Source organism: Puccinia triticina, chromosome 2A (assembly GCF_026914185.1).
Source record: "Puccinia triticina chromosome 2A, complete sequence".
Taxonomy (NCBI): Eukaryota; Fungi; Basidiomycota; class Pucciniomycetes; order Pucciniales; family Pucciniaceae; genus Puccinia; species Puccinia triticina.
The window spans coordinates 4,245,866-4,260,091 of NC_070559.1; the positions used below are offsets into that span (position 1 = coordinate 4,245,866).

The 14,226-nt window shown below is 51.8% G+C and overlaps 4 protein-coding genes across 4 annotated transcripts; 2 read left to right on the top strand and 2 right to left on the bottom strand.

Moving 5' to 3' along the window:
- Positions 1-3,782: 3,782 nt before the first annotated feature.
- PtA15_2A444 (uncharacterized protein) lies at positions 3,783-4,390 on the bottom strand (the record flags this gene model as incomplete). Its single annotated transcript, XM_053166466.1, has 2 exons — positions 3,783-4,253; positions 4,286-4,390. The coding sequence occupies 2 exons, from the start codon at positions 4,388-4,390 to the stop codon at positions 3,783-3,785; spliced, it is 576 nt and encodes a 191-aa protein (XP_053017685.1).
- A 127-nt stretch (positions 4,391-4,517) lies between these two features.
- Positions 4,518-6,199, top strand: PtA15_2A445 (uncharacterized protein; the record flags this gene model as incomplete). The annotated part of the gene is made up of 8 exons (XM_053166467.1): positions 4,518-4,547; positions 4,674-4,888; positions 4,981-5,103; positions 5,211-5,318; positions 5,392-5,459; positions 5,521-5,716; positions 5,790-5,991; positions 6,080-6,199. 8 exons carry the CDS (start codon positions 4,518-4,520, stop codon positions 6,197-6,199), a joined length of 1,062 nt encoding a protein of 353 aa, XP_053017686.1.
- Positions 6,200-6,774: 575 nt separating this feature from the next.
- On the bottom strand, positions 6,775-8,095 carry PtA15_2A446 (uncharacterized protein; the record flags this gene model as incomplete). Its single annotated transcript, XM_053166468.1, has 6 exons — positions 6,775-6,856; positions 6,922-7,189; positions 7,254-7,302; positions 7,370-7,617; positions 7,694-7,926; positions 7,995-8,095. 6 exons carry the CDS (start codon positions 8,093-8,095, stop codon positions 6,775-6,777), a joined length of 981 nt encoding a protein of 326 aa, XP_053017687.1.
- Positions 8,096-9,802: 1,707 nt separating this feature from the next.
- Positions 9,803-10,276, top strand: PtA15_2A447 (uncharacterized protein; the record flags this gene model as incomplete). The annotated part of the gene is made up of 1 exon (XM_053166469.1): positions 9,803-10,276. The coding sequence occupies one exon, from the start codon at positions 9,803-9,805 to the stop codon at positions 10,274-10,276; it is 474 nt and encodes a 157-aa protein (XP_053017688.1).
- Positions 10,277-14,226: the final 3,950 nt, after the last annotated feature.

Consider the following 14,226-nt stretch of genomic DNA (forward strand, 5'->3'; position numbering starts at 1 on the left):
GTGCAAAGCACCTTATCCACTGCGGCTCGCCTTGGAAACATTTCCACAAAAGTTTTTCTAACTCAACAATCATTGTCCCGTTGTTTGCCGCGTTGTTGGAAACAATACCACAAATCTAATGAGTGTAATCAGCAGGTTAGATCAGATTCTCAGATAATAGAATGTACAAAATCAAAAGAAAAGTTATCATACCTGATTTTTCAATCTAAACTTCTCAACAATGAATTCAACCATGCGCGCTAAGTATTCACCTGTATGCCTTTCCTTAAGCTGGACAAAGTCCAGGGGCATTGCATCCAATTCAATCCTGCCGGCCCCATCATCCAAAAGTTGGTAGATAACCACCCCCATTATGTCGAATCCGTTTGGTGTCTGCCAGGCATCAACACCCAAGTAAAGTGCCCCCTTGTGGGCCTGAATAAAAAAAGCAATAGGTTTAAGGTGCAGTCAGTTGGGTTGTTATCTGAATTTTAAATAAAGAAATCAAACAATCCACGACTTACACTCAATTCGTGACAAATTTTCTCCTGAACACACAAATAAAGCTGCTGAATTGCCTTTGAAACCACTCTTTGGTTAGGAAGATGCTTTAAGATTGTCGGATGGAGAATTTTCTTGAGGCTGCTTTCTTCCAAAGCCGAAAAGGGCTTCGCTCCCTCCGCACACCAAATCGCACACCGCTGCAAGACCTAGAGTGAGAAGACTGGTCAGTTGGGAGAAAATTGAGATAAATAAATAAATATTGAGTCTTACCTCCCGCTGGTCAATTTCACCCATTCCAGATATACCAACTGAGGCAAGTGTTTTGTTACTTGGTGGTTTTTGTTGCTTCCTCAGGCATCGGCCTGCGTGCGTGAGAAGATTACTGCACAAAGAGTCATAGGCTGGTCAATTGATATTTTTTGAACATCTATCAAGATTTGAAATGCTTCAGCTATTGTTTCCTTGCTTCTTATAAATAGTAGGGAAAGTCAGACTCACATCTTACACTTCCACGCAATCATGCGGCGGTTAAATTTATCTTGCTGATCAGACAATCTGGGTGGCTCCTAAGAGGCATAAGCTGAACTGATTTGATTACGCGCAAGTTTCTTTGCGTGTTCTACATTTGCAATTTATTCAGTTTTTTGAGCCAATTGAATAATCAAGAAAGAAAGCAGAGTATATTCCCTAGACGCTGATCATCAGTTAGTTCAGCTCCCACCTGTGTGGAATTAGGGGTTCCTGAGTCAATGTTGTCCTGTTCATTGGTTGAATTGGGAGGGGGGCTTCGTGTTTGTCATCTGTTGCAGGCCGACTTCGGAGCCTCTTTTGTGGTCGGGCCATAGCGTGGTATTTGGAGGATATGATGGGGGAAGCACGCAAATTGACGGCGGAGGGAAACCCGGGTCGGAGATGCCGTATTGCGCGCAGCGAGCTGGAGATCATGTGTTGTGCAACTGCGGTGTATATGTGGGCGGGTGTGGGCGGGTGCGCCTGCAAATAACCCGGGCACCCGCTCAAATTCTGTCGGAATCTCAGACATCCGCACTCGCATCCGCATCTGTTGGCGGGTACCCGCCAACGGATAGCGGGTACCTGTGGCGGGTGCAAAGTTGCCATCTCTAAGGTGCATCTAGAGCCCTCTACATGCTGAAGGGAAGTCATCCAACTGGAAGACTTCCCGTAGGATCTACGCCCCCCAGACAGACTAGAATATCACAGATCTGTCACCCAACAGATCACCTGACAGATCTGTCCGCCCGTAAGCACACATGATACAAAGAAAGCCAACAGACCTAAAACCTAGACAGCAGTAGACAGCACGCTGGACAACAACCCTTCCTGATACCTCAACGCCTCCGAGCTCACCCCTCCCCTCAAAAATCATTGTAAGTTTTTTTTGTTGTGATTCTTGCAATGCTAATTTTAACCTCTCAAGATATCTTGCACCTTAGGATACATGGACCGAGACGATTTTATTCCTGCTTGTGACGTTCTCCACAATTTTAATGAGGCCAACAAGCAAGCTGATGAAGATGACGAGGGCCTTCTGGCGATGGCTATAACTGTTTTTCAAGGAAGAAGGCAGCCCGATCGCACGATGTGCACATATCTAACTTGAGCAGACCCTTTCCCAAACCCCCAATCAACTAGTCCATGGCTCCAAATGCTGAATGCTTCTAACAATCGAGCTTTCATCACTACTGTTGGAATGAATATCAAGACTTTTCGTTACCTCCTGACTCATTTTGCAAACCGATGGACCGAGCAGACAGTACCCCGCACCGACGTCAAGCAACATGGAGAACCTTGCCTCTATCGTCAATCATTGGATGCAGCAGGCTGCTGAGGCTTAGTACTTCGCGGCGGCGGCGGCTACGCCCAACCTTTGTCTGATTAGCTGCCAGCCTTGAGAGCCCAATGTCGTGGCTCCAGGCGGCCAGGAGTGGCGCTTGAAGAGCCTCGGCTGCCTGCAGCCTTTTTTTTTCTCCCTAATGACCCCCCCCCCCCTCCCCGTTTTTTTTGTCAGTTTGACCTGATCATTGATGCTCGGTGCTCGCAATTTTCAATCAACTGATCATGTATGTCATAGTGCAGGACTAGCACTGAACAATCCCGCGCGCCCAGGAGTCACGTTTGATGGCAAATCACTGCTTGTCCCATCATCTGAGGAATTCTCTTGCCTGGCAAAATTTTGATTCGCCAGATTCCTGCGAGCTTCTGGGAGAGTTTCTGTCAACCCGGGAACTGGAGCATAGAGCCGGAAATTGAGGGATCCACCGGGGCCCCTACACCATCACTGAAGGCCAAAATAGATGTTAGCATGTTGCCTGCATTGAGATGAAGAAAGAAACATAACTTACTCCTCAAGTTGAGCCTCCAGACGTTGGGGGTTCTGGGTGATCATCAACCCACTTCGCTCCTCTATTTCATGCAAAATCTCCTTAGCTTGTCAAACGTATTCCGGGGGCGCCGGCGATCCGGTTGCCTTTTTTTCGCAGGCAAGGTTGTGAAATTTGGTTTTGATCGATTCGACTGTACAATTCATACAGCCAGCACTTTGAGGATATTCGTGGTATGTCTCAAGGACACGGTTCCACTCGTTTTGTCCAATTGGCAGAACTTACAGCGTCAACCAGAGCACACATGTCGGGGACGCTGTAGCCTTGCAAACCAGCCACTCGTCCGGGACGGTTTACTCGACTGGGTTGGGTGAGGGGAAGTCTGGGGGGCTGGCTGGAATCGAGGGACTGGGAACGCTGAGGAGGCATTGCAGGCGGGTTGGCTGTTGACGTGTGTTGGGGAGGAGACGCCGGCAGCTGGCGGGGCTGCCTTTTTGGTGGTTCAGCAGCCTGATCTACCAGGCCCTGGTAGATCTGTTAGTGATAGATCTGTGATATTCTAGTCTGTCTGGGGGGCGTAGATCCTACGGGAAGTCTTCCAGTGTTTAAGTTCATTCTTGAACGTTGGGTGGCAAAAGTGCATGCAAGTCACATTGTACAACCTGCTTGATGTTGTTTGAAAGTTGGTGCCCAAGAAAAAGCCTTGAACATCAACTTTTGAAAGTACATGTAAGTCATGCATGGCCAACTTGGGATCAAATCACACCTGGCCAACATTGAAACCCCCTATTATGTAGTCTCCGGTAGCCATTTGTCTTTCTGTTGACTGGCCTTCATACCAAAGTACAACCTATTGTCCTTGCCTTTGATGCGCTCCTTCGTATCCTTGAGTATTTTTGTTACTTTCCTGGAGGGGCATTGTTCTTACTGTGATCAGGTTGGAGGGGCTGAGGCGAGCTAGTGATAGTAGATACATCTCTTTTGGATCTTCGAGAGCGGTTTATCGAACTTTTTGAATCCGGTCTGGTAGAGCTCAAAGGCGAGTTGAGCTGAGAGTCGCGACATCTTTTGGCAGCTTCGAGAGCTGTTTGTAGAGCGCTTTGAGTCCGGCCCTACCTGGGAGATTTGATGAGGCTGAAAGCGGGATTGCTCGGCAGGCATAGCAGCTTGACCATCCTCCTCAGGCTGGCAAGAAATGCGTGGTGGCCAACGAGGCGCAGCAGCCCGTAGGCACTTGAACCATCGGTGGACCGGTTGGTCGTCCGCCTCAGACTTGACGAGGATCAATTCCTGCTGTGATCGAGCAAGGGGCATGCCATACGCGGTCGGCTTGCTGGCAGGTCGTCGAGTCGGGGACGAGTCTGGTTCCGATTGCGAGTCTGCAAGCGCGGCGTCTTCCGAGTAAAGCAAGTGGCCGAGTGCACCGATCTCCCGGGGAAGGGGAGTGGGGCCCCGCAGACATGCTCATCGATGTCCATCCCCGGCGACCCGCCGGCCTGCCCGATCCGGCGGTCTTCGGCCAGCAGCCTCGATGTGACTCGTTCCTTTGTCAACGCAGCACACATTCAAAAGCCCCCTCGTCCCCGCCCACACTTTGCTGCATTCTCCACGACCACACACACACACGCACACGCACACCCTCCACCGGCCAACCCAGCCAAGAACCCCACCAGGACTAGAATACATAGGACGATGGCCGCAGACGCTCCATCCTCCGACCCCGTGGCGCCGACGGTCGAACAAGACAAGCAAAAGGAAGAAGAGCAGAGAACTGAAGAAGAGGCCACCACTGCAGACGAGAAGAAGCCTGAAGACGAGAAGAAGAAGGAGCAAGAAGAGAACGAGGAGCCGAGCATAGTCGACCAAGAGGAGCTCTGGAAAGACATCACGCCGATCCCGCAGGCGGATGCCGAGCGGCCGATGGTCGTGATTGCGTACACGCCGGAGTACCGCAAGGCGATGAGCCTGTTCCGGGCGGTGCTGGCGAAGAACGAGTTCTCGGACCGGGCGCTCAAGCTGACCAGCCTCATCCTCCAATACAACATCGCCCACTACACCGTCTGGTCCGTCTCTCTTTTCTCTCTGCTCGTCATGGTCTGCTGTGGAGAGGGACTGACCGGGGCGGTTTTCTGTGTCCATGGGTCCGTCCACACAGGCATTATCGCTCCCAGATCCTCAAACACCTCCACACCACCGATCCCGAGGGCCAGCACATCCAACAAGAGCTGGCCATGCTGAACAAGTACATGGGCGACATGCGCAAGTCCTACCAAGCCTGGTCAGCCCTCTCTGCTTCTCCCCCGACACACACACACACACACACACAGCCCATCGGGCAAACCTGACGTTCGGGAAAACTGACTTTGGGTATTGGGGGGATTGTAGGCAGCACCGCGCACTGATGGTCGAGATGCTCAAAGACGTGTCCAAGGAAATCGCCTTCGTGGACCAAGTGCTCAAAGCGGATGCCAAGAACTACCAGACATGGACATAGTGAGCCCCTCCTCCCCTCGACGTCCCCTGCCGCACCGCTGACCGCTTCCATGTCTCCCCGTCGTCATCGAAGTCGACAGAGCCTGTTGTGTCAATACAACCAGCCGGAGATGTGGGCCGGCGAGCTGCCCACAATCGAGCGTCAGTCCTCCCCCCTCCCCCTCCCAAAAGAAAAATGCTGACTGGAGGCGGGGATGAGCAGGCATGTTAGCGGAGGACATCCACAACAACTCGGTGTGGAACCACCGCTTCTTCGTCGTCTTCGACACCTTCCCGCTCCACACGCCCGGCCTAACGAGCGCCCAGTTCGCGGAGACGGTGGATCGGGAGGTGGGGTTCGTGAAGGACCAGCTGTTGAAGGCGCCCAACAACCCGAGCGCCTGGAACTTCCTGCGCGGGTAAATCCCGTCTCTCTCTCTCTGCTGAATGCCTGCAGAAACTGACACGTGCTTGCCCCGATGATTGGAAAAGGGTGCTCAAGCGGGCCAAGAAGCCGTTCGACTCCCTCGAGAGCTTCGTGCTCCCTCTCACCAAGCCCGCCGCCCAGCTCGACGCCGAGCACGGCTGGCCGGCCGGGCTCAACAGACGTGCAAGTCTGCCCGCGCCGCCGGCGGTCGAGTTCCTGGCGGACATCTACGCCGGGTCGGGCGCGACCACTGCGCAAGCCTTAGACGTCAGTCCCTCTCCCCTTTTCTCTCTCGCCTCACATCCTGGAGCTTACCCGCTCCTCGTCGGTTTCCGAAATCCCCCCAAAAAAACAGTTGTATGGTTGGTTGGCCGACACACTCGACCCGATCCACAAAGGCTACTGGCTCTTCCGCTCCCAAAGAGCCCGCGCCGGCCCTCCCCCAGCGGCCCAGCCCGAGGTGGCGGCCCAGTGAGCCGGCCGGTCGACGGCCTTCCGCCCAACTGGGCTCTCATCACTCCCCATCTGTTCGGTTGGCATCTGTAATCGGTTCTGCTTTATAGGCCATGTCTTATTTTCGGTTTGTGTGCCGCCCATGTATAATGTACTACTTGTTCCTCATCGTTCCGCGGGTCATGGTCCGTCCAAGAAGGATGTTCTCGTGATTTGTGTATCGTCTACACATTTAGTTCTCGTTGTTTCCCGCCTCAGTCGGTGCCTCTTTTTGCTTGGAATGTGCTCCAATCCGTTACCCCGTCCATGTATAATCGTTAGAACTCTACATTGCGGTGACAAAAGGAATCATGGGATATGCAGCAGTACAATATACATTAAGACAACGAGCACCACGAGGATGCATGTTGTACACACTGAGGAACAAGCCACCCACAAACACGTGTTTTTTTCAAGTAAGCAGGTCGTGAGATATCGATGAGAGACTGATACAGTTCGTGGCCGGAGGCGTGGACATGGCAAAGCGATGAAAGAGCAGCGCTACAACAGCAGGGAAAAAGGGGGAAAAGCTAGACAGGAAATCATGATGGGAATAGGTTAGAAGCGTTGGATGAGCGAGGTGAGCCGGATGCCGGACATCATCATCAACTCGTCGATCGAGAAATGGTCCTGATAGTTCCTGCAAACAGCCCCAGCGATCAGCGGGGTGAGGGCGGGGAGGAAGAGAGGGGCGAGGATACGCACGTCATCTGGTGGATGAATTTGCACTGGACCTGGATCTCCTTGACGGCGTCCCTGACCCTGGGGAGGCGAGATGGGGAGCTCTTGATCGCGCAGCTGGGTCTGCGGAAGGGCGAACAGGAGATGTCGGAGGAGGAGGAAGAGGTGGTGGTGGTGGTGGAGCGGACGGAGTTGGCCTTCGCCAGCAGGCCGCCGGCCATCAGCCGGTACTTGATCGGCTTGCGCTTGATCCGCTTCTCTTCCCTCACCGGCTCGAACACCAGCTCGCCGCCTAGTACACAGACACACATCCCTCAGCATCCGCCGCTCTCTCAGAGACACGCGTCGAGACTCACCGAGTTGCTGCGGGTCGCCCGCCCACTGCCACGGCATCCGCCACGCATTCTGTGCCCGCGTCCACAGCCGCTATCAACACGCTGATGTAGTGGAGTGTAAGGAGAGAGAGACGCACGTAGAGCACTTTGGAGAGGAAGGCCAGCTTGGACTCGTACACGAGCGGCTCGTGGTGAGCGGCGGCCCGGGCGCCGGGCAGGGCGGGATAGGCGAGCGGGTGGATGTGGAAGCTGGCCGGCGGGTGCTGCTGCTGCGGGGCCTGCTGGAGCAGCTTGACGTCCTTGAGCTTCTGCATGCCCAGCAGCTTGTACACTTTCTGGTCTTTGGAGAGGTCGGTGTAGATCGGGAAGGGGCAGTTCAAGATGGCTATGGTTTCACACCATCAGTCTTGGGTATGGATGGGGGGGGGGGGGGGGGGGGGGGGCAGAGGGGAGAGACGCACTGCGGTAGCTGTCGATCAGCTGGTAGTTCCCGTTCCCGATCACGACCACCTTGACCCCGTTGGCCCGGATCCAATGGCCGGCCTGCCGCTCGTCGTGGCCGTCGGCCGGGGCCGAGCGCTTCGAGAGGCTCGACACACTCGGCGGGTTCTGTCTGTGGGCGGCGAGTGCGGGCACAAGCTCGCCGTTGGCGATCTTGGAGAGCCGCTTGATGTACCGCTGCGAATAGCCCGACCTGTCTTGCGCAGAGAGAGGTCAAGAGATGGTCTATGGGGGTGGTAGATCAGGGGGGGCACGACTGACCGGAAGTGGCGGATGAAGATGACGAGGGTCTTGAAGTCCCGGTCGATGAGCTCCTCGAGCTTGACGGCCTTTCCGGCTCCGTCGACGAGCTCGGCCTGCATGGCCTGCTGGAGATGGATCTGGGGGGAGGAGGGGCTGGGCGGGGGCAGGGGGACGGCGGGTGGGGGAAGCGGCAGACGGGCGATGGGCGGGGGGAAGCTGATGGCGGGGGTGGGCTTGTGGTGCAGGCTGGTGGTGCTGCTGGTGCCGAGGCTGGTGGGCGGGGAGTCGGGCCGGTCGGAGGGGCCGGAGGTGGTGGTGATGTGGCTGGCGGTGCTGCTGCCCCCGCCGCTGCCGGACTTGTGCATGTATGCGGCGTCGGCGTCGGGCGGGCCGGCGAGGATGGAGGAGCGCTTGAGATAGTGGGCAGCCATGGTGTGTTCTGCGCGGGGTGGGCTGGCGCTGCTGGGCTGGCGCTTAAGTACTCCGCCAGGGGGAGATGATACTGCTGATGGGCGGTGCTGCTGCTCCCGCCGAGGCCGACGAGCAGCGCATCGCTGCAGTGCCCGAGCAGGGGATCTGTATTTGGAGGAGCAGTGCTCGACTGCACTAAACTCGCCGGGCATCATATTATTGCGCGAGCTGGCCGCTGGACGCTTCAGGGGCCCACCCAGGGAAAGGGGCACCATCAACCCCCCTGAGTCATCAGCTCAGCACTCAGGCTCATCACCGACCTGGTCTTCCAAACATCCATCATCACAACCGCCCCCCTGCACATGATCTGGCCGACGTTCCTCTCGCGGGGACGCTATGCGCCTCCTCGGAGAGGCTAAGTTAAGCTCGGCGCCTCCGAAGGAGAGGCTTACTTAAGCTCGGTCCACCAGGCCGCCGGAACCCTGGCCGGAGCTGGCCGGGCTTTGGCCAGGGCGCGCGGGATGCCGAATCGGCTCATAATAGACGCAAACCCCAATGTCTTAACCCCATGTCCAGAAGGGTTTCAAAACTTCTGCAACAGGTTTCACGACACGCTGACAATGTTCCAGAAGGAGGAGGGCTTCTACCGTTCCTTCTGGGCATGTCTCCAGTTTGGGGCTAAGCCCGTTTGGGTGTCCCGTGCCGGTGGATGGCTTCAACTAATACCCAGCCGAGCGTTGCCCTTCTGAATTCCTGTCTGTCTCAGACACCCTTGCGTTTGGAGCTAACTTCTATTTGGTTATTCCATAAGGTGGTGATGATAAAGTACAGTCAAACCTGTCTAAGGGCATACCCTTTTAACAGCATAATCTGCCTAAAAGCATGGAAAAAGACTTCACCGGATTCTTGATTGCCCAGCAAAATCACCATCTCTAAGGGCATAACCTGCCTAAAGTCATACCAAAAGTCTTCTCCCAAAGGGTATGCCCTTAGACAGGTTTGACTGTACTAGCAATTCCTATGCGGTCGCCGATAAGTACAGCCGGGTGTGCTCGGCTACAGTCTTCACGACACGCTCACAACTTATACCTCCGCCCTCCAGGATGGGGAGGGCATCTGGAATTTCTTCAATGTCGTTGTTCTTCAGTTTGAAGCTAAGCCTGTTTGGTTGTTCCGTACCAGTGGGTAGTGAAGCCGGCATCGTCCGTCGGTTCCTACTTGTCTCAGACACCGCAGAGTTTCTCTACCAGCATCCATGGTGGCACAGGCAGGGTATCAAGACACGCTGCCAATGTCGATTTCCACATCAGCAAGACACCATCACACACATCTTCACTCCACCCTCGGAGAAAATCTTAGCGCCAGTCCAAAGCTGATTCGATCCTCAACCGGCTTAGCCTTGCACCATCTCGCAGATGAAGCTCTCCACTGCTGCCTACAGCCTTCTCATGGCTCTCATCCTCTTTGTCACAGCCGTCGTGTCGCCAGGCCGCTACTCCGAGTGCCCTAATCTTGTCATAAAAGAAACGGATCCACTAGTGTTAGGTCCTTGCAAAGCGCAATGCGTTCATGTTTCGGAATCTGCCCGCTTTACGATCCTCAAGGTCCAAGATGAAGCCCCGTGTAGAGTACCTGGTTGCACAACAACAACTCGGATCCCACAGACGTATAGTTACTGTACAGAAGACTGTTGTACAAGAAAAAAAGAAGATGGCCTTTATTACCTCGTATTCGCCCAAAACAAGTCAAAAGGCCCCCCGGGCACACCCGTCTGTCCCGCTCACCCAGGCGCGAAAGTAATCTTGGGCCACTACCGAACCAGCGCGGCACCCGAAACCGCCCCAGCCGAGCGACTCTTCACCTTACCCGACTTCACCAGCGCAGAATAAGTTCCCAAGACCCCAGCCAACCGCGGTTCCACCAGCGCAGATCAAGTCCCGACATATCACCAGTTCACACAGGAATCCGACGAGGCGACTTCACAATCAAGCCGTTGAGCTCTGGCGAATACTTCACATAATCACCCGCAACACACATTCTTTTTCAAATCACTGTCACCTTTTTATCTTTTGGCCGACGGAGCGTAAATTCATCATTCACATTTCCCTTATTTCAACCCCTCTTCTACGTTCTCTCGTAGTCAACAAGCGTAATTAGGCATCACTCCTTACATAATTACACCGCAATTTTGGTCTCTCTATAAAACCTAGAAAATTATCATACCTTGAAACGGCATCAGCATGCCAAGACCCCGATCTTTTCTATTTTGACTGTTACAATGATCATGTCTCCCTCTTTTGCGCTTAGTTGGCATTTCAAATGATCAAAAAATCTATTTCTTTAGTCCTTCCATCTCCTTTGCTGAAAGTTTGATTGTCCAATGTCCATACACTCAGACTGTTTAGTTACCAGTGATTGCCGACACACGTGGGTGAAGGACTAAGCACACAACACTGCAAGAAAAACTTTAGAAACTGCTTGCAGTTGAGATGCAGCAAGCTTGAATCAAGCCTCAGCTCAAGCTGGAGTCAAGCATCCAAATTCTGTGCTGGTGCACCTTGAGTGTATACCTTGTTCAGCATCCCAATGCTGAACATTCTGTAGTGATCATGCAGTAGGCTGAGGCAAATGTTCAACCTTGAAAATGAGCATCCCCCTGAGCACCCTGTTATTTTATTTTATTAAACACTCCATGTGAATCCAGCCAGGATAACATAAAAAGGGTGTGTCCACATGAAAGGGATATGTACATAAGAAATGAATGTGTAAGCGTGAAAGGGGAATGTGAGAAGGTGTATTAACACATGAAAGGGATATTTAAACATGATGAAAGGGGTTTGTATGTATGAAAGGAGTATGTGCAGTAAGGGGTATTTGCACATGAAAGGGATATGTAAACATCAAAGGGGTATGTAAACCTGAATGATAAAAGGGGTATGAAAGGGATGTAAAAAAATCAAAAGCAAAATGTAAACATGAAAGGTTCATGAACTCATGATGAAAGGGGTATGTACCCATTGTGAAAGGGATACATGCACATGAAAGGGATACACGCACATGAAAGGGATACACGCACATGAAAGGGATACACGCACATGAAAGGGGTATGCGCACATGAACGGGTAACATTATGAAAGGGTTGAATGCATAAAAAGGGGTATGTTCACATGAAAGGGGTATGTGCACATGAAAGGGGAATCTGCACAGGTATCAACTCAGTATTTTGGAGCCTGTACTAAGTTTTTTGGAGCTTAGACTCACTCTTGCATAAATTATGCAATTTGCATGTAATCAACCAGTGCTTGATTCTTGCATGAGGCACAGCTTGCCTTGAGCTCTTGCATCTCAACTGCAAGCAGTTTCTAGAGTTTTTCTTGCAGTGCAAACACAATCCATTCTGCTGTGCTGGACATTCCTCCTCTGTTGCGGTTTGGCGGCGATTGATTGGTGTTGGGTCCGGTACGTTTGGCAAACTATCTGGCGTCGGGCCTGGAGCTCTCTGCTGGCATTTTGCCTCGTGGGTAGGTATGCTGCGGCCGCACCTCACTGCGTGTCATGCGCTATCTCGGCCGCATCTCCGCCTCAGGGCGGCGCGCTGTCGGTGGTAGCCTGGGAGACTCCCAGGCTACCCGAAACCCGTGCCCTGGGTGTTTTCACGGGTGGTACCACCCGGGTGTTGGTCCACGGGATGAGCCTTTGGAACCACCCAAACACCCAAGTGGTTGTGCAACATACGTTGGGGGAGGAACAGAGGATGAACAAGCTTTTATTTCCTGTCTTGTGAGGTCTACTTAGAGCTTATACTGCGGTATTGTCTCCTATCAATAATGTATTTAGTATTTACAAGTTATAATTTTAAATTGCATTGAGTTTGGTGACTGGTGCTGGGCTTTTGAGTGAGGCAGGAGATGAAATGAATGAATAATCATACACAGAAGCTGTTCAACGGTTCCGGGGCCAAGTGACAAGCGCAACCAAGAACAGACCCGCCGGTGTGGTAGACGGAAAAGTGGAAAAATAAAAAAGTTTTTTTTCTATGCCACATAATTACTCATACTAGGCCTCAAGATACCATCAAATGGACCCCAGAAATGGATTCTACGGCCAATTTTACCCCTAGTCACAACTGGAAGCGTCACTGGAGCCCCTCTGGATTGGAACCTACACGCCCTTGGACAATGGACACCCATCACACGTTCAGCATACCCAGTCACCAGCCTGTCACAAGCCTCAAGTCAAGGATCACAGTATTATGCTTATACACATCACAGGATACAAGCATACATCTCCCCATCAGACTATAGTCATCACATAGTATCAAGTACTCTTTTATTTCCATATTATGATGTCATCCCGCACTGATCCTGCAGTTCAGACGTCATTTATGCACCCCCTGCATCCACCTGTCAACTAATGCAGCCTAGTGTCACTTTACGCAGCCTTTATGCAGCCCTACTGCACGCTTATGACATCATTTATGTACCCCTGACACATTATGACATCATTTGTATCTACTCTCACCAGCTAAAATCCCTCACACTGTTGTCCAGATGAGCTGAAACCCTAACCCACAAGGCCTCTGGGGCTCCACTTCTGTCTATATAAGGAGCTCTCTCCTCCCCAGTTGTCAGGTCCTCAGTTCATCACTCACCAATCACAGTCACCCCCAATATTCACCCTTACCAATTATAACCAACCCTTATATAAATCATCAGCTCTATACCTTGTCAATCAAACAACTCATCTTGAGCCAATCTACCCTATCACTTGAATAAAACTTGCCAAGCATAGCTTGGTGGGTCTTGTTGACTGATAGCATAGAAGGGCAGAGTTTGCACCTCCATCATCCCCTTCTCCATTCAGCAAAAAGGTTCTCAGGAACACTTTTGAGTCTTACAAGGGAGTCCCCAACGTGATAGGATAATCTTGTTCGATCGACAACGTATAGGTTTAACCGAATTCCACATATCTAGAAGAACTCGTCAAGGGATCTTAGCTTCTAACAACGAAAGGAATCAAATTCATCAACAAATCAAGAGCGTTCAACGGCATATTCAGTTATTCTGTTGAAAGACTAGTCAACTATTAGGAACCATCTAAGGAACCAATTACAAACCCCTGAAGAGAACGTATAACCACCGGACCTGAAAGGAGTATTTCGAAGGAAGCAGCTGATTATATACTGGAAGACGGTTTGTCGTACCTAAGGATCCGGATAATTAGATACTGTTAGAAGAAAACTCTGGAGCCCACTTGAAGGAAGCAGCCAATTATATACTGAACGACGGTGTGTAGTACCTAAGGATTTGGATAATTGGATACTGTTTGAAGAACACTCCCAGCACGGTGAAGTTATTTATATCAAATATTGAAAGAATACCCCCAATTTGCCCTGGTAAAGAGACCAGAGACCAGATATTATTGTTTCGTTTTCAGAGCACAGTATCAGGAAGCCAAGGATCAACATAATAGAAAACTAAGAATCAACAAGATGAACATGAATTTACCATTCAGCACACCGGATTTGGAAGATGGATTCGCTCCCTCTACCCCGTTTAGGAACAGACCATTGGCAGGACCCTCTGGATCGTTTTGGACTTCGGAATCCCAGAACCCTCTGCCGCCTCCACAAAAAGAAAAAGGGAAAGAACCAGAAAATAAATTCAGAGATCAAGCTGAAGAAGGGCTGTCCGACTCCGATGAAACTCCACAACACCAGAATATCCCTCCCAGACAAACGACACCACAACAACAGCCGTCAGGGTATGGAATTCATAACACTGAAAATGTCAGAGAACCAATGTATCAGCCTCAATTTCAACAAAAACAACATCAGTCT